At 45.2% G+C, this 19,313-nt stretch overlaps 1 protein-coding gene across 1 annotated transcript in view; it reads left to right on the forward strand.

Annotated features, from left to right (window-relative positions):
• Positions 1–6,492: 6,492 nt before the first annotated feature.
• slc25a12 (solute carrier family 25 member 12) overlaps positions 6,493–19,313 on the forward strand; it is a 28,042-nt gene continuing 15,221 nt past the window's right edge. The window contains 8 exon segments of the mRNA XM_046321391.1: positions 6,493–6,642; positions 7,406–7,459; positions 10,611–10,699; positions 10,701–10,754; positions 14,336–14,451; positions 14,888–15,027; positions 15,246–15,392; positions 15,486–15,624. Of these exon segments, the coding sequence (XP_046177347.1) occupies positions 6,631–6,642; positions 7,406–7,459; positions 10,611–10,699; positions 10,701–10,754; positions 14,336–14,451; positions 14,888–15,027; positions 15,246–15,392; positions 15,486–15,624 (751 nt within the window). The 5' untranslated portion in view covers positions 6,493–6,630.

The following is a 19,313-nucleotide window of genomic DNA, read 5'->3' on the forward strand; positions in this document are numbered from 1 at the left end:
CACTCTCGGGCCCGGCCAGTAAGGAGTGAAATGACGTAAGCAACCCGAGCTCTCTCTCTAGAGTATGTGTTGGGTTGGAGAGAGAACACAATCTCACACTGGGTGAGAAAGGAGCGGCACTCAGTGGGCTGCCCGGAGTAGCAAGGTGGGTTATTAACCCTAGGTTCTGGAGGCTCGGCAGGCCAGGAAGTAACAGGTGGCACGAGACGAAGACTCTGGAACTGTCCAGAGAGGTCGGAAACCTGAGCGGCCAGGCTCTCCACGGCATGGCGAGCAGCAGACAATTCCTGCTCGTGTCTGCCGAGCATGGCTCCTTGGATCTCGACGGCAGTGTTACGGCGTCTGTAGTCGCTGGGTCCATTCCTCGGTCGGATCCTTCTGTCATGCTGGTGAATGAGGACCCAAAAGCGACTTGGCGAAAACAGAGTATTTAATCCAGAATAAACATTACAAAACAAAAAGCATAATACTACACGTAAAGACGAGAACAGACTGGAGACTTGATCGAGAACTGCAGGTTGCCTCGGGAAGGCACTTGAACCTAGCAGACTCAGACACCTGCTCACCACGCAGCATCTGAGGGAAACACGACACGACAGGGCAAAACATAGACACAGCACGGTGAATATAAATGAGGATCCGACGGGGCAGGTACGGGAAACAAGGAGAGAAATAGGGACTCTAATCAGGGAAAAGGATCGGGAACAGGTGTGGGAAGGCTAAATGATGATTAGGGGAATAGGAACAGCTGGGAGCAGGAACGGAACGATAGAGAGAAGAGAGAGCGAGAGAGTGAGAGAGGGAGGGGGAGAGAGAGGGATAGAAAGAGGGAAAGAACCTAATAAGACCAGCAGAGGGAAACGAATAGAATGGGAAGCACAGGGACAAGACATGATAATAAATGACAAAACATGACAGTACCGGCAGTAGAAGGGGTCCAGATATTGTAGCCGAGGAGTGGGCTTCAGGAGTAGCCCAGGAGCCCTAGCCAGGAGATGGATCTTGCATGGGCTTGCCCCAGGCTAGTTGGTGCTTGCTCTGGGACAGAAACGTTAGCCAGGAGAAGTCAACCCAGGTTGCGGTTAGCTAGCTGACATGATCCAGATGAAAGTGTTCAGAGTTTGCGGTAGGAATCCGGTGATATGGACAAACACAAACAGAACCCACAGAGCCCGAGGACAACACAATTAGACCCAACCAAATCATGACAAAACAAAAAGATAATTACTTGACACATTGGAAAGAATTGCCAAAAAAACAGAGCAAATTACAATGCTATTTGGCTCTAAACAGAGATTACACAGTGGCAGAATACCTGACCACTGTGACTGACTCAGACTCAGTGACTCAGTGCTATTGAGGAAGGCTGTCGAAGGGAAGACCTTGCTCTTAAGAGAAGACATACTGCACACTGCCAACAACATGAGGTGGAAACTGAGCTGCACTTCCTAACCTCCTGCCAAATGTATTAGAGACACATATTTCCCTCAGATTACACAGACCTACAAATACATTTTGATCAACTCCAATATCTATTGGGTGAAATACCACAGTGGGCAACCACAGCAGCAAGATTGGTGAACTGTTTCCGCAACAAAAGGGCAACCAGTGAAGAACAAACACCATTGTAAATACAACCCATATTTATGTTTATTTATTTTCCCTTTTGTACTTTAACTATGTATTATTTCAATGTCACGTAATGACATTTGAAATATTTGTATTATTTTGGAACTTTTGTTAGTGCAATGTTTACTGTCATTCTTTTTTATTGTTAATTTGACTTTCGTTTATTATCTATTTCACTTTCTGTGCCACTGTAAACATATGTTTCCCCTTAAGTTGAAATTGGATTGAGAGAAAGAGAGAGAGAGAGAGAGAGAGAGAGAGAGAGAGAGAGAGAGAGAGAGAGAGAGAGAGAGAGAGAGAGAGAGAGAGAGAGAGAGAGAGAGAGAGAGAGAGAGAGAGAGAGAGAGAGAGAGAGAGAGAGAGAGAGAGAGAGAGAGAGAGAGAGAGAGAGAGAGAGAGAGAGAGAGAGAGAGAGAGAGAGAGAGAGAGAGAGAGAGAGAGAGAGAGAGAGAGAGAGAGAGAGAGACAGAGAGAGAGAGAGAGAGAGAGACAGAGAGAGAGAGAGAGAGAGAGAGAGAGACAGAGAGAGAGAGAGAGAGAGAGAGACAGAGAGAGAGAGAGAGAGAGAGAGAGAGAGAGAGAGAGAGAGAGAGAGAGAGAGAGAGAGAGAGAGAGAGAGAGAGAGAGAGAGAGAGAGAGAGAGAGAGAGAGAGAGAGAGAGAGAGAGACAGAGAGAGAGAGAGAGAGAGAGAGAGAGAGAGAGAGAGAGAGAGAGAGAGAGAGAGAGAGAGAGAGAGAGAGAGAGAGAGAGAGAGAGACAGAGAGAGAGAGAGAGAGAGAGAGAGAGAGAGAGAGAGAGAGAGAGAGAGAGAGAGAGAGAGAGAGAGAGAGAGAGAGAGAGAGAGAGAGGAAAACAGGACAGAGCAGATAGAGTGTCCCAGTTGGCTATTCTCCTATTTCCTCATTACACATGAGACAGCTCCCATTAAAGCCCTGTGCACTTAACTGGATTGCAGCAGAGTTAAGGCACACATACTCTGTGTTCTGGCCTGGGCTTGGCAAAAGGGTGTCAGCTTTAAACTGATTTCAGATCTTCGAAAAGGGGGGATGTTTACACACATTGCTTATAGGTTTGGTTTCCAATTTGTATTTCAACCTGGAGAACAATGGGATGTGAAAACTTGCCATTTGAATTTAGGCCCTATCAATAAACTTTTATCCCTGTTCTCTCCTCTCTGCACAGACCATACAAACGCTCCACACCGCGTGGCCGCGGCCACCCTAATCTGGTGGTCCCAGCGCGCACGACCCACGTGGAGTTCCAGGTCTCCGGTAGCCTCTGGAACTGCCGATCTGCGGCCAACAAGGCAGAGTTCATCTCAGCCTATGCCTCCCTCCAGTCCCTCGACTTCTTGGCACTGACGGAAACATGGATCACCACAGACAACACTGCTACTCCTACTGCTCTCTCTTCGTCCGCCCACGTGTTCTCGCACACCCCGAGAGCTTCTGGTCAGCGGGGTGGTGGCACCGGGATCCTCATCTCTCCCAAGTGGTCATTCTCTCTTTCTTCCCTTACCCATCTGTCTATCGCCTCCTTTGAATTCCATGCTGTCACAGTTACCAGCCCTTTCAAGCTTAACATCCTTATCATTTATCGCCCCCCAGGTTCCCTCGGAGAGTTCATCAATGAGCTTGATGCCTTGATAAGCTCCTTTCCTGAGGACGGCTCACCTCTCACAGTTCTGGGCGTCTTTAACCTCCCCACGTCTACCTTTGACTCATTCCTCTCTGCCTCCTTCTTTCCACTCCTCTCCTCTTTTGACCTCACCCTCTCACCTTCCCCCCTACTCACAAGGCAGGCAATACGCTCGACCTCATCTTTACTAGATGCTGTTCTTCCACTAACCTCATTGCAACTCCCCTCCAAGTCTCCGACCACTACCTTGTATCCTTTTCCCTCTCGCTCTCATCCAACACCTCCCACACTGCCCCTACTCGGATGGTATCGCGCCGTCCCAACCTTCGCTCTCTCTCCCCCGCTACTCTCTCCTCTTCCATCCTATCATCTCTTCCCTCTGCTCAAACCTTCTCCAACCTATCTCCTGATTCTGCCTCCTCAACCCTCCTCTCCTCCCTCTCTGCATCCTTTGACTCTCTATGTCCCCTATCCTCCAGGCCGGCTCGGTCCTCCCCTCCCGCTCCGTGGCTCGACGACTCATTGCGAGCTCACAGAACAGGGCTCCGGGCAGCCTAGCGGAAATGGAGGAAAACTCGCCTCCCTGCGGAACTGGCATCCTTTCACTCCCTCCTCTCTACATTTTCCTCCTCTGTCTCTGCTGCTAAAGCCACTTTCTACCACTCTAAATTCCAAGCATCTGCCTCTAACCCTAGGAAGCTCTTTGCCAACTTCTCCTCCCTCCTGAATCCTCCTCCCACTCCCCCCCCCTCCTCCCTCTCTGCAGATGACTTCGTCAACCATTTTGAAAAGAAGGTCGACGACATCCGATCCTCTGTAAGTCGCTCTGGATAAGAGCGTCTGCTAAATGACTTAAATGTAAATGTAAATGTTTGCTAAGTCACACGACATCTCTGGTTCTGCTCACACTGCCCTACCCTGTGCTCTGTCTGACCTCTTTCTCCCCTCTCTCTCCAGATGAAATCTCGCGTCTTGTGACGGCCGGCCGCCCAACAACCTGCCCGCTTGACCCTATCCCCTCCTCTCTTCTCCAGACCATTTCCGGAGACCTTCTCCCTTACCTCACCTCGCTCATCAACTCATCCCTGACCGCTGGCTACGTCCCTTCCGTCTTCAAGAGAGCGAGAGTTGCACCCCTTCTGAAAAAACCTACACTCGATCCCTCCGATGTCAACAACTACAGACCAGTATCCCTTCTTTCTTTTCTCTCCAAAACTCTTGAACGTGCCGTCCTTGGCCAGCTCTCCCGCTATCTCTCTCTGAATGACCTTCTTGATCCAAATCAGTCAGGTTTCAAGACTAGTCATTCAACTGAGACTGCTCTCCTCTGTATCACGGAGGCGCTCCGCACTGCTAAAGCTAACTCTCTCTCCTCTGCTCTCATCCTTCTAGACCTATCGGCTGCCTTCGATACTGTGAACCATCAGATCCTCCTCTCCACCCTCTCCGAGTTGGGCATCTCCGGCGCGGCCCACGCTTGGATTGCGTCCTACCTGACAGGTCGCTCCTACCAGGTGGCGTGGCGAGAATCTGTCTCCTCACCACGCGCTCTCACCACTGGTGTCCCCCAGGGCTCTGTTCTAGGCCCTCTCCTATTCTCGCTATACACCAAGTCACTTGGCTCTGTCATAACCTCACATGGTCTCTCCTATCATTGCTATGCAGACGACACACAATTAATCTTCTCCTTTCCCCCTTCTGATGACCAGGTGGCGAATCGCATCTCTGCATGTCTGGCAGACATATCAGTGTGGATGACGGATCACCACCTCAAGCTGAACCTCGGCAAGACGGAGCTGCTCTTCCTCCCGGGGAAGGACTGCCCGTTCCATGATCTCGCCATCACGGTTGACAACTCCATTGTGTCCTCCTCCCAGAGCGCTAAGAACCTTGGCGTGATCCTGGACAACACCCTGTCGTTCTCAACTAACATCAAGGCGGTGGCCCGTTCCTGTAGGTTCATGCTCTACAACATCCGCAGAGTACGACCCTGCCTCACACAGGAAGCGGCGCAGGTCCTAATCCAGGCACTTGTCATCTCCCGTCTGGATTACTGCAACTCGCTGTTGGCTGGGCTCCCTGCCTGTGCCATTAAACCCCTACAACTCATCCAGAACACCGCAGCCTGTCTGGTGTTCAACCTTCCCAAGTTCTCTCACGTCACCCCGCTCCTCCGCTCTCTCCACTGGCTTCCAGTTGAAGCTCGCATCTGCTACAAGACCATGGTGCTTGCCTACGGAGCTGTGAGGGGAACGGCACCTCAGTACCTCCAGGCTCTGATCAGGCCCTACACCCAAACAAGGGCACTGCGTTCATCCACCTCTGGCCTGCTCGCCTCCCTACCACTGAGGAAATACAGTTCCCGCTCAGCCCAGTCAAAACTGTTCGCTGCTCTGGCCCCCCAATGGTGGAACAAACTCCCTCACGACGCCAGGACAGCGGAGTCAATCACCACCTTCGGGAGACACCTGAAACCCCACCTCTTTAAGGAATACCTAGGATAGGATAAGTAATCCCTCTCACCGCCCCCCCTTTAAGATTTAGATGCACTATTGTAAAGTGACTGTTCCACTGGATGTCATAAGGTGAATGCACCAATTTGTAAGTCGCTCTGGATAAGAGCGTCTGCTAAATGACTTAAATGTAAAAATGTAAATGTAAATGTAAACTAGTCAACATAACCTTTAGTTGAAATGGCTTTCACAAGTTAGGCCTAACATAACATTACAAGATGTGTGTTATTGGTTTAGACTCCTGCTTCATGTTTTTTTCTTCCAGTCAATCAGGTCGAGTGAGTTTCAGCCTCTTAGAGAGCCCACAGGTCATTCAATGATTGAATGATGTGTAGCATATTGGTATATGCAACATAGAAAGTAGTTTGCAGGAGAATTAAAGGCTCAGTGCAAAAATATGAATATCAAAAATATTTATATATCTTTTTTTTTTTAAATATGATTTTTCAGGGGGTGCTGCAGCACCCTCAGCACCTCTACTACCCACGATTATACTATGCAATATTTGTTCTCCCACAAATAGGCTACTGTATTTGTGTGGCCAGGTTAATTATTCGATTGGTCTGAATAGCTAGCAGTCTGTTTTCACTTTTCACTCAGGCTTAGACACTGTGCAATAGAAACGTGTCCTTACATCACCCTTGGAATGCTCGAACCACGACCACTACAGCTAAAGAGACACACACACACAATTTTAGAACAGAGTCAGAGGGACACGCACTAGACTAGAATAGTGGGGTTGACACAACCGTCTCAGATTAGACCGGAGTTTGCTTTTCAATTAATTTATTTGGAATTCTGCAGTGAAAGCGCCTGCGCCAGCTAACTGTACGTGACGTCAAAACCAACATGGCGGTCAAGGTGACTTCGGCATCGCTTGCTTTACGTTTCAGAAATCGCTTTTAATGTTGTCTGCATGTTTGATCTGTTTTGTATTGGGTATATGACTATATCGTTTTAAGGATGAATTAAGTCTCTTTTTGTCGGGTGTAGGGCATTCATTGCTCCGTGCATCACTGCGGTAACGCCCGGTCTCTGGCCTTGAATGAATATCCACAAGGCGGAGTGAGCGATAAGGCTAGCCTCTACATCTGATTAACATTGCGATACTAGCTATTTACGAACTCACAAGATTGTGCAATAATGACAACCGCATCACCCAAGTACCATCGTGTGTCTAAATACCCTCTTATCCGTTCTGTTCTTTGCTGTTTTAAACCTAACGAGTCATTTGAAGAAGGGTTTGTGTCTTCATCTTTTGAGTGACGTTACTGTAGCTAACTAGCCAGTAGCTAGCTAGTTAGCAGTAGCAGTGTTTCCTGGTCAACTCACCTGCAGTAACCGTTGGTGTGATACTTTGCATTAGCATTCGTTTTGACAATAATTATATGTCTTGTAGGATAGCAGTCTTTCAAGTCCTCTTTGCTTTTGGAATCTTTTCATTTGAAATTACAAGGAGACACACTTTATCCCAGTGTCAGCTAGCTAGTATTGATGACAAAACCAAACAGCTAGTTAGTTAACCGTTTACATTATGTAAATGTAACTAGTCGCTGTGTACTTGTTTTTTCTGCAGAACGAGTCATTACCTTAACATTTTTATCTTAATCATATTGCTTGGCAGGTGCAATCCACCAAACGGGCAGACCCGAGCGAATTGAAGGTTATCTTTCAGAAGGTAAGAACAACTATTTGTCCTTCAACTTTAGCCTACCTCAAATAATCACTATGCACAGTTTATATGCAAAGTGACTCACAATCTCAGCTTGGAATCAGCTACCCTCCCTAAATTCTAACCTCCTCCATCAGGAAGATGATGCGAAACTGAGTTCCTTGGGGAAACATCTAGGGTCACAATCCCCCCAGGGTGAACTTGAAGTCATGATTTAGCTTGAGGGAATCTTGTGGGGAGCTGTGTCACCATGCTCTTTAAAGACCAACCCACACACTTTATGTAGTTCTGTCCTTGAGCTGTTCTTGACTATTAATGTTCAGTATTATTACATGTTTTGTGTGAACCTTAAGAAGAGTAGCTGCAGTTTTTGCAACAGCTAATAGGAATCCTAATAAAATACCAAAATACACACAACATACACATTAATGGTGAAAGATTTATCTCAAGTGTTTCCAATGTTCTACATGGACAAGAGGCTATAGAGTATTAATGCACCCTATGCATTAAATCACTGAGCAGGGCAGGCTGTAACATATATGGGCATGGCATGAGTGCCCGGCTGGTAGCAAACATCAGTGTCACTTAACCTTGCCACAAGAAATCCCTCTGCCATAGCTTGAGTTGTGATATTTGCCTGTGTTTGAATGTGGCAGGCATTCTGTGATAGAGTAAGCAAGCATCTATCGGCTGAATTACAAGGCTAAACGCCAGTGTTCACACTGTGGGAGGGCTGTCAGTTCTGCCTGTTTCCCTCCCTTGCAGGGCGCCTATACACAGAGTGTACAAAACATTAGGAATGCCTTCCTAATATTGAGTTGCACCCCTTTTGCCCTCAGAACAGGCTCAATTCATTGGGGCATGGACTCTAAAAGGTGTCAAACTAATTCCACATGGATACTGGCACATCTTGACTCCAATGGTATCCATAGTTGTGTCAAGTTGGCTGGATGGCCTTTGTGTGGTGGACCATTCTTGATACACATGGGAAACTGTTGAACGTGAAAAACCCAGTAGCGTTGCAATTCTTGACACACACAAACCAGTGCGCCTGGCACCTAAATAACCTGTTCAGAGGCACTTAAATATTTTGTCTTGCCCATTCACTCTTTGAATGACACACATATACACAATGTCTTAAGGCTTACAAATCATTCTTTAACCTGTCTCTTCTCCTTCTACACTGATTGAAGTGGATATAACAAGTGACATAAATAAGGGATCATAGCTTTCACCTGGTCAGTTAGCAGATGGTACATTAGGCTATACAAAGGGGGTTATACACATTTTACATACTGTATGTCATGTGAGAGTTTAGAGGTCATGTATTAGTCAAAACATTGAAAGATTTACAGCATTTAGTATTCAGCATTTCTCAGAACCCGCTGAAGCTGTGAGTTCCATGTTGAACATAAATAAGGGCTCTTCTAAAGTGTATTCACAGTTGCACACTGTTGTGCTTGATCCTTCATGGCTCTGTGGATGAAACAGTAGTCAGTGCCTTGTATGGGCTAATAGAGCTACTGAAAACATAACATAAAGCCTAAGATGGCTTAGCTCACAAAGCTGGGGCGACAGCTAGTCCGAGCCGACTAGATGAAAAATTGGTCAGTGTGCCCTTGCTCTAGTTTCTTAACCCTAATTGCTCCTGTCAGTCGCTCTGGATAAAAGTGTCTGCTAAATTACTAAAATGAAAGGTTAGGTAAAGAGACCTTACACAAAATACTTTCTACAAAGTTCTTATTCCTCTAAGGAGTCTGAATCTTTGTAAATAGGCTAGTTCACCTTTAGTTGTCAGTCGGACATGTCAAGTCATATGCATAACTGCGGGTAGGTGTGCTGAAGGTGCTGCAGCACCCCCTGAAAAATCAGAATTAAAAAATGAACTGTATTAAAAAAGTGGTGCACTGGGCCTTTACCAGTATTAGCAGACCAATATAGATGTCTGTTGCGCAGCAAAAAAATCATTCAATCTCCGCTTTGGCAAAAAAGGTTGTTGTATAATGAAGAACAGTATCTTGCAGGATTCAATAGTTGGAATTGTAAGAGTTGCTGCTATGTCCGATTCTCTGTGATTCTGTCATTCTAATGGAATCCAGAAAGAACAAAACTCTGTTCTCAAACATTGCCCATAAATTTGCACCTTTTGATGTAAAGACATCAAACATCCACATCGAATTAAATAGTTTTCTAGATCAAATAACATGAAAAATAACCACTTTGTACAGTATTAATTTACCATCCTTACAAACCACTTAATGTAAATGTATATTATTGTATTGTACATAGGCTGGTCATCTAGGTTTGTACTTGTAGACTTTCCATCACCATGATGGAAAAACATTTAGTGCATTGAGACATCAAGTGGTTTGTGGTGATGTGGCTCACACCCACTACTCTTATTTGCTCTGGATTAGAGCATCTACTAAAATGTAAAGGAAACTGAAATGTTAATTTTAATGTAGAAAAAGTTGCATTTGCAAAGTATTTCAAGAGACTGGAAAACATTTCAAGGAAGTATTTTTATATTAACTGTTTTGTAAAGATAATTATCAAACTCAAGTCACATGCTGGTAAACACTCACACATTTAGTTTAAATTATTTTCACAAAAGTAGTGCACTGGGCCTTTACTAGTCCTGTGTTAGTGGTCTGATATAGACAGGGGCAAGAAAGAAATCGCAGCTCCTCCAAACTACTTCCTGTGGCTATTGTCATACGTCGTTATATTTGGAGAGTGATGCTCATTGATTGAGTATATCTTATGTATATATGCTTTCCAGTTGTTCAGACAGTGTCTACACACAGTGCACAGTTTATACTGGCAGAGTGTGAGGCCTTAACAAAATCAATGCCCTAATCGTGTGCGTCTACCCGGGAAGAAGTAAAAGCGACATTATAGCATCACATTTAGAACCACCTTAGCGTGCCAGTGTGATGGATGAGAGTAAAGTCAGGAACTCAAACTCCACCTGTATGCATTCTGTCCTAACCCCCCCTCAACATGTCATTGTTTAGCAGGAAACTGAAAATGACGTGATGTGGGTTTCTGTCGTAACCCTTCTAAGCATGACAGAGTTGATGATAATGCTCAGGGTTATGATTGTTATAACAGTACAAGGAAGGGACCCAGTGTGACTCTGTCATAACCCCTCCAGCATGCCAGTGTGGTGGATGCAGATGGCGAGAAGTTGATGACCCCGGGGGACTTTGTGCAGAAATACCTGGGCCTGCACACAGATCCATCACAACCCCAAAACTGTCCAGCTCATCGCAGGTGTAGCTGATACCACCAAGGACGGGTAAGGAGCTGCCTCCATTCACCCTCTCCCTGTCATCCTCCTCTATGTCTATCTTTATTTCGCACACCCTCTCTTCACCAAAAGATGGGTAAAGAGCTGCCTCCCTTCTCTCTCTCTGTTCTCCTTTTCTGTGGAACAGTTGCTCAAGCATCCTTCCTGCCTTGTCTCCTTCCCTTTCTATTTCTCTCTCCTGTATCTCATTTAAATTCAAAGGGCTTTATTTGCATGGAACATATGTTTACATTGCCAAAGCAAATGAAATAGATAATAAGAAATAAAAAATGTATAGTAAACATTACACTCACAAAAGTACCAAAGGTATAGAGACATTTGAAATGTCATATTATGGCTATATGCAGTTTTGTAACAATGTGCAAATAGTTAAAGTACAAAAGGGAAATACATATGGGTTCTATTTACAATGGTGTTTGTTATTCACTGGTTGCCCTTTTCTTGTTCAGGTCATAAATCTTGAATTTGTTTTGAGCCAGGTCTGCCTACAGTGGCCTCTCAATAACAAGGCTATGCTCACTGAGTCTGTACACTGAGTTTGTGTACTCTCTGTTTTGTGTCAAATAGCATTGTAGTTTACTCAGTTTTTTTTCCATTTTTTTCCCCCCAATGTGTCAAGTAATTATTTGGCAGCGATTACAGCCTCGAGTCTTCTTCGTTATGACGCTACAAGCTTGGCACTAGAGGTCGACCGATTATGATTTTTCAACACCGATATCAATTATTTATTGGAGGGCCAAAAAAAATCGGGATCGGTCGATTTTTATTAAAATAAAAAAATAAGAAAATTGTAATAATGACAATTACAACAATACTGAATGAACACTTTAACTTTATATAATACATCAATAAAAATCCATTTAGCCTCAAATAATAATGAAACATGTTCAATTTGGTTTAAACAATGTGTTGGAGAAGTAAAAGGGCAATATTATGTAAAAAAGCTAACGTTTGAGTTCCTTGCTCAAAACATGAGAACATATGAAAGTTGGTGGTTCCTTTTAACATGAGTCTTCAATATTCCCAGGTAATAAGTTTTAGGTTGAGGTTATTATAGGAATTATAGGACTATTTCTCTCTATACCATTTGTATTTCATATCTTTGACTATTGGATGTTCTAAGGTACTTTAGTATTGCCAGCCTAATCTTGGGAGTTGATAGGCTTGAAGTCCTAAACAGTGCAATGCTTGAAGCACAGTTAAGAGCTGCTGGCAAATGCAGGAAAGTGCTGTTTGAATGAATGCTTACAAGCCTGCTGCTGCCTACCACCGCTCAGTCAGTCTGCTCTATCATATCATAGACTGAATATAATAACACAGAAATATGAGCCGTAGGTCATTAATATGGCCAAATCCCGCAAACTATCACTTTGAAAACAAAACGTTTATTCTTTCAGTGAAATATGGAACCGTTCTGTATTTCATCTAACGGGTGGCATCTGTAAGTCTAAATATTGCTGTTACATTGCACAACCTTCAAAGTTATGTCATAATTAAGTACAATTCTGGCAAATTAATGACGGTTTTTGTTAGGAAGAAATGGTCTTCACACAGTTCACAACGAGCCAGGCGGCCCAAACTGCTGCATTTACCCTGACTCTGCTTACACAGAACGCAAGAGAAGTGAAACAATTTCCATAGTTCAACGAAATTCATGTTAGCAAACAATATTAACTAAATATGCAGTGTTGTGGTAATTTCCTGTGTTACTAAACACTGAGAGAGCAAACCACACAAGTCAGAGTTATAATTATAAAGTCCATCTTTAATTATATATGAGCTTCGCCATAGCCCTGTGACTCTCAGATCAATTCAGAGTGCTTACAAAACAATTCTTAGTATTATTTATAGCCAAGACACACCATCTCAACTCGCATGATGAAACACTTAGAAACATTACAAAGGAAGACTTTACTTGAGAGAGGAGTATCCTATAGCATTAGCTATAGATTATTGTTCAGTTTGCTCTCTTAGATGAGATTCTAATCTCGTTCGTGGTACCACTTAGGACCAAAACATTACCTCATCCAATGGCATATATCAATTGTCAATTCTAGATACTCGCATCTCAAATACAACCCCTCTTGGACAAGCTCACGGAGACAGTGAGCCTCTTCAAATCAAATCAAATCTAATTTTATTTGTCACATACACATGGTTAGCAGATGTTAATGCGAGTGTAGCGAAATGCTTGTGCTTCTAGTTCCGACAATGCAGTGATAACCAACAAGTAATCTAACTAACAATTCCAAAACTACTGTCTTATACACAGTGTAAGGGGATAAGGAACATGTACATAAGGATATATGAATGAGTGATGGTACAGAGCAGCATACAGTAGATATGATTTAGGTCATACACTAAATCAAAAGATAAGGGCAACCTCAGAGGGGACATACAATAGTTACAGACACATTCCCATAAGAAGACAATCCTCGATCCTGTCCTCCTCCCCTTCTGATATTCTTCATAGCATCACATGGTTTAACAGATACATTGACATATGAAGACGAGCCCTTTTCGCTCCCCTCTTTGGGCCCCTAGTGACTAAACCCTGGAGAAGAGAGAACTGCAACTGCCAACAGTATAGTCCAAAAATAAGATTATTTATCGATGTTACCTAACTAATTCTGATTCCGCCACAACAGCAGGTATTGATTTTAAGAAAGGTGTTGATGTTTAGGGTTAGGTACACATTGGTGCAAAGACAGTGCTTTTTCGCGAATGCGCTTGTTAATCACCTGTTTGGTGAAGTAGGCTATGATTCAATGATAAATTAACAGGCACCGTATCAATTATATTCAACGCAGGACAAGCTAGATAAACTAGTAATATCATCAACCATGTGTAGTTAACTAGTGGTTGTTTGTTTTTTATAAGATAAGTTTAATGCTAGCTAGCACCTTACCTTGGCTCCTTGCTGCACTCGCATAACAGGTAGTCAGCCTGCCACGCAGTCTCCTCGTGGAGGGCAATGTAATCGTCCAAAAATGACGATTACCGATTGTTAGAAAAACTTGAAATCGGCCCTAATTGTTCGGCCATTCCGATTAATCGGTCGATCTCTATTGTAGAATAATAGTGAAGACATCAAAACTATGAAACAACACATATGGAACCAAAAAAGCTTTAAACGTATCTAAATATATATATTTTATATTCTTCAAAATAGCAACCCTTTGCCTTGATGACCGCTTTGCACACGCTTGGCATTCTCTTGCACGGTGCAGAACCACACATCTGTGTCATTCAGAGCTGATTAAAAGTAATGATCTACAAGCAGCCAATCCCCAATGAACCTTCTAATTTTAGTTCAGTCTGGAGAAATGAACTGAAATCCATGACAATTGGTTAACAGTATTTTAAGTACTTGGGGTATTTTTAGAAATACTGCATGGTCTAATCTCACCCTACATCATTGTTGACATTTTTCTGATGTTTCAGCGAAAGCTGAGCCTTTGTCCTTCTGATTGGATGTTGTGTAACTGAAGCTTTGTCCTGCATGGCTTCATGTGTGTAATGTGTTTTAATGTTGCCTCCTTTTCTCTCTTTACACAAAACACACACAGGCTGATCTCGTTCCAGGAGTTCTTAGCATTTGAGTCAGTGCTGTGTGTTCCGGATGCCCTCTTCATCGTAGCCTTCCAGCTGTTTGACAAGACTGGCACTGGAGACATCTCTTTTGGTACGTTACTGTGTGTACATGCTTTCGTCAACTGTTCCCATGGTTTCAGCCCAGAAAATGTTGCAATAATTTAATTGTTAATGGGATTATGATTTAGCACACTATTACATTCTCTCTAAATCACTCTCACACACATTTTAGTGCTTGAGAGGGGGTGTGTGTGCCTGGCATGCCTCATAAAAGTTGTTAGTATACTCACTCAGCCTAAAGGTTACTGTAATTATAAATCTGATGAATCTGGCATAGAATTAGAATGAGTAGAACAGATTGTCCCTGTTCACAGAAAGAAACATATTTCTGAGATGTGAAGACATTTTAAAATGGGTCACCCAATATGGCCGCCTTTTCTCCCAACACAACATTGCATTCAATGGCAAGCCCATTCTACTCATTCCAATTCTATGGTTCTCTCTCACTTTATCCTCCCCTTTACCAGAGAATGTGCGGGACATCTTCAGCCAGACCACAGTGCACCACCACATCCCCTTTAACTGGGACTGTGAGTTCATCCGCCTGCACTTTGGACACGATCGCAAAAAACGCCTTAGCTACCTCGAGTTCACCCAGTTCCTACAGGTACGCACACGCACACGCACACGCACACGCACACGCACACGCACGCACACACACACACACACACACACACACACACACACACACACACACACACACACACACACACACACACACACACACACACACACACACACACACACACACACACACACACACACACACACACACACACACACACACACACACAGACAGACACACACAGTGTTCTTTGTCTACAGGAGTTACAGTTGGAACATGCGCGCCAGGCCTTTGCCCAGAAGGACAAGAACAAAAGCGGCACAATCTCTGCCATGGACTTTAGTGACATCATGGCCACCATCCGACACCACGTGCTCACACCGTTCGTGGAGGAAAACCTGGTTTCGGTAAGAGCGTGTGTGTACTGTAAATGTGATGGTGTGTTGGGGAGGTCAGGGGAGGCCTGGCTGTTCTAACCCTCTGTGTGATTGTTCTCCCAGGCTGCGGGGGGCAGCACCTCTCACATGGTCAGCTTCTCCTACTTCAACGCATTTAACTCTCTCCTAAACAACATGGAGCTGATCCGCAAGATCTACAGCACACTGGCCGGTAGTCGCAAGGATACACTGGTTACTAAAGGTAACACACTAGAGGGAACACACTGGTCACGAGAGGGAACACACTGGTCACGAGAGGGAACACACTGGTCACGAGAGGGAACACACTGGTCACGAGAGGGAACACACTGGTCACGAGAGGGAACACACTGGTCACGAGAGGGAACACACTGGTCACGAGAGGGAACACACTGGTCACGAGAGGGAACACACTGGTCACGAGAGGGAACACACTGGTCACGAGAGGGAACACACTGGTCACGAGAGGGAACACACTGGTCACGAGAGGGAACACACTGGTCACGAGAGGGAACACACTGGTCACGAGAGGGAACACACTGGTCACGAGAGGGAACACACTGGTCACGAGAGGGAACACACTGGTCACGAGAGGGAACACACTGGTCACGAGAGGGAACACACTGGTCACGAGAGGGAACACACTGGTCACGAGAGGGAACACACTGGTCACGAGAGGGAACACACTGGTCACGAGAGGGAACACACTGGTCACGAGAGGGAACACACTGGTCACGAGAGGGAACACACTGGTCACGAGAGGGAACACACTGGTCACGAGAGGGAACACACTGGTCACGAGAGGGAACACACTGGTCACGAGAGGGAACACTGGTCACGAGAGGGAACAAATCAAATCCAATTTTATTTGTCACATACACATGGTTAGCAGATGTTAATGCGAGTGTAGCGAAATGCTTGTGCTTCTAGTTCCGACAATGCAGTAATAACCAACGAGTAATCTAGCTAACAATTCCAAAACTACTGTCTTATACACAGTGTAAGGGGATAAACAATATGTACATAAAGATATATGACTGAGTGATGGTACAGAGCAGCATGGGCAAGATACAGTAGATGGTATCGAGTACAGTATATACATATGATGAGTATGTAAACAAAGTGGCATAGTTAAAGTAGCTAGTGATACATGTATTACATAAGGATGCAGTAGATGATATAGAGTACAGTATATACGTATACATATGAGATGAATAATGTAGGGTATGTAAACATTATATTAGGTAGCATTGTTTAAAGTGGCTAGTGATATATTTTACATAATTTCCCATCAATTCCCATTATTAAAGTGGCTGGAGTTGAGTCAGTGTGTTGGCAGCAGCCACTCAATGTTAGTGGTGGCTGTTTAACAGTCTGATGGCCTTGAGATAGAAGCTGTTTTTCAGTCTCTCGGTCCCAGCTTTGATGCACCTGTACTGACCTCGCCTTCTGGATGATAGCGGGGTGAACAGGCAGTGGTTCGGGTGATTGATGTCCTTGATGATCTTTATGGCCTTCCTGTAACATCGGGTGGTGTAGGTGTCCTGGAGGGCAGGTAGTTTGCCCCCGGTGATGCGTTGTGCAGACCTCACTACCCTCTTGAGAGCCTTACGGTTGTGGGCAGAGCAGTTGCCGTACCAGGCGGTGATACAGCCCGCCAGGATGCTCTCGATTGTGCATCTGTAGAAGTTTGTGAGTGCTTTTGGTGACAAGCCAAATTTATTCAGCCTCCTGAGGTTGAAGAGGCGCTGCTGCACCTTCTTTACGGTGCTGTCTGTGTGAGTGGACCAATTTAGTTTGTCTGTGATGTGTATGCCGAGGAACTTAAAACTTACTACCCTCTCCACTACTGTTCCATCGATGTGGATAGGGGGGTGTTCCCTCAGCTGTTTCCTGAAGTCAACAATCATCTCCTTAGTTTTGTTGACGTTGAGTGTGAGGTTATTTTCCTGACACCACACTCCGAGGGCCCTCACCTCCTCCCTGTAGGCAGTCTCGTCGTTGTTGGTAATCAAGCCTACCACTGTTGTGTCCGTCCGCAAAATTGATGATTGAGTTGGAGGCGTGCGTGGCCACGCAGTCGTGGGTGAACAGGGAGTACAGGAGAGGGCTCAGAACGCACCCTTGTGGGGCCCCAGTGTTGAGGATCAGCGGGGTGGAGATGTTGTTGCCTACCCTCACCACCTGGGGGCAGCCCGTCAGGAAGTCCAGTACCCAGTTGCTCAGGGCGGGGTCGAGACCCATGGTCTCGAGCTTGATGACGAGCTTGGAGGGTACTATGGTGTTGAATGCCGAGCTTGTAGTCGATGAACAGCATTCTCACATAGGTATTCCTCTAGTCCAGATGGGTTAGGGCAGTGTGCAGTGTGGTTGAGATTGCATCGTCTGTGGACCTATTTGGGCGGTAAGCAAATTGGAGTGGGTCTAGGGTGTCAGGTAGGGTGGAGGTGATATGGTCCTTGACTAGTCTCTCAAAGCACTTCATGATGACGGAAGTGAGTGCTACGGGGCGGTAGTCGTTTAGGTCAGTTACCTTAGCTTTCTTGGAACAGGAACAATGGTGGCCCTCTTGAAGCATGTGGGAACAGCAGACTGGTATAGGGATTGATTGAATATGTCCGTAAACACACCAGCCAGCTGGTCTGCGCATGCTCTGAGGGCGCGGCTGGGGATGCCGTCTGGGCCTGCAGCCTTGCGAGGGTTAACACATTTAAATGTTTTACTCACCTCTGCTGCAGTGAAGGAGAGTCTGCATGTTTTCGTTGCAGGCCGTGTCAGTGGCACTGTATGGTCCTGAAAGCGGGCAAAAAAAAAGTTATTTAGTCTGCCTGGGAGCAAGACATCCTTGTCCGTGACTGGGCTGGTTTTCTTCTTGTAGTCCGTGATTGACTGTAGACCCTGCCACATACCTCTTGTGTCTGAGCCGTTGATTTGAGATTCTACTTTGTCTCTATACTGACGCTTAGCTTGTTTGATTGCCTTGCGGAGGGAATAGCTGCACTGTTTGTATTCGGTCATGTTACCAGTCACCTTGTCCTGATTAAAAGCAGTGGTTCGCGCTTTCAGTTTCACGCGAATGCTGCCAACAATGTATGCATGACTGCCAACAATCCACGGTTTCTGGTTAGGGAATGTTTTAATCGTTGCTATGGGAACGACATCTTCAACGCACGTTCTAATGAACTCACACACCGAATCAGCGTATTTGTCAATGTTGTTATCTGACGCAATACGAAACATATCCCAGTCCACATGATGGAAGCAGTCTTGGAGTGTGGAATCAGCTTGGTCGGACCAGCGTTGGACAGACCTCAGCGTGGGAGCTTCTTGTTTTAGTTTCTGTCTGTAGGCAGGGATCAGCAAATTGGAGTCGTGGTCAGCTTTTCCGAAAGGAGGGCGGGGCAGGGCCTTATATGCGTCGCGGAAGTTCGAATAACAATGATCCAAGGTTTTTCCCGCCCAGCAATCGATATGCTGATACAATTTAGGGAGTCTTGTTTTCAGATTAGCCTTGTTAAAATCCCCAGCTACAATGAATGCAGCCTCAGGATGTATGGATCCCAGTTTGCAAAGAGTTAAATAAAGTTCGTTCAGAGCCATCGATGTGTCTGCTTGGGGGGGAATATATACGGCTGTGATTATAATCGAAGAGAATTCTCTTGGTAGATAATGCAGTCGACATTTGATTGTGAGGAATTCTAAATCAGGTGAACAGAAGGATTTGAGTTTCTGTATGTTTCTGTGATCACACCACGTCTCGTTAGCCATAAGTCATACGCCCCCGCCCCTCTTCTTACCAGAAAGATGTTTGTTTCTGTCGGCGCGATGCGTGGAGAAACCCGCTGGCTGCACCGCCTCCGATAGCATCTCTCCAGTGAGCCATGTTTCCGTGAAGCAAAGAACGTTAGTCTT

The sequence above is a fragment of the Oncorhynchus gorbuscha genome, linkage group LG22 (genome assembly GCF_021184085.1).
Source record: "Oncorhynchus gorbuscha isolate QuinsamMale2020 ecotype Even-year linkage group LG22, OgorEven_v1.0, whole genome shotgun sequence".
Taxonomy (NCBI): Eukaryota; Metazoa; Chordata; class Actinopteri; order Salmoniformes; family Salmonidae; genus Oncorhynchus; species Oncorhynchus gorbuscha.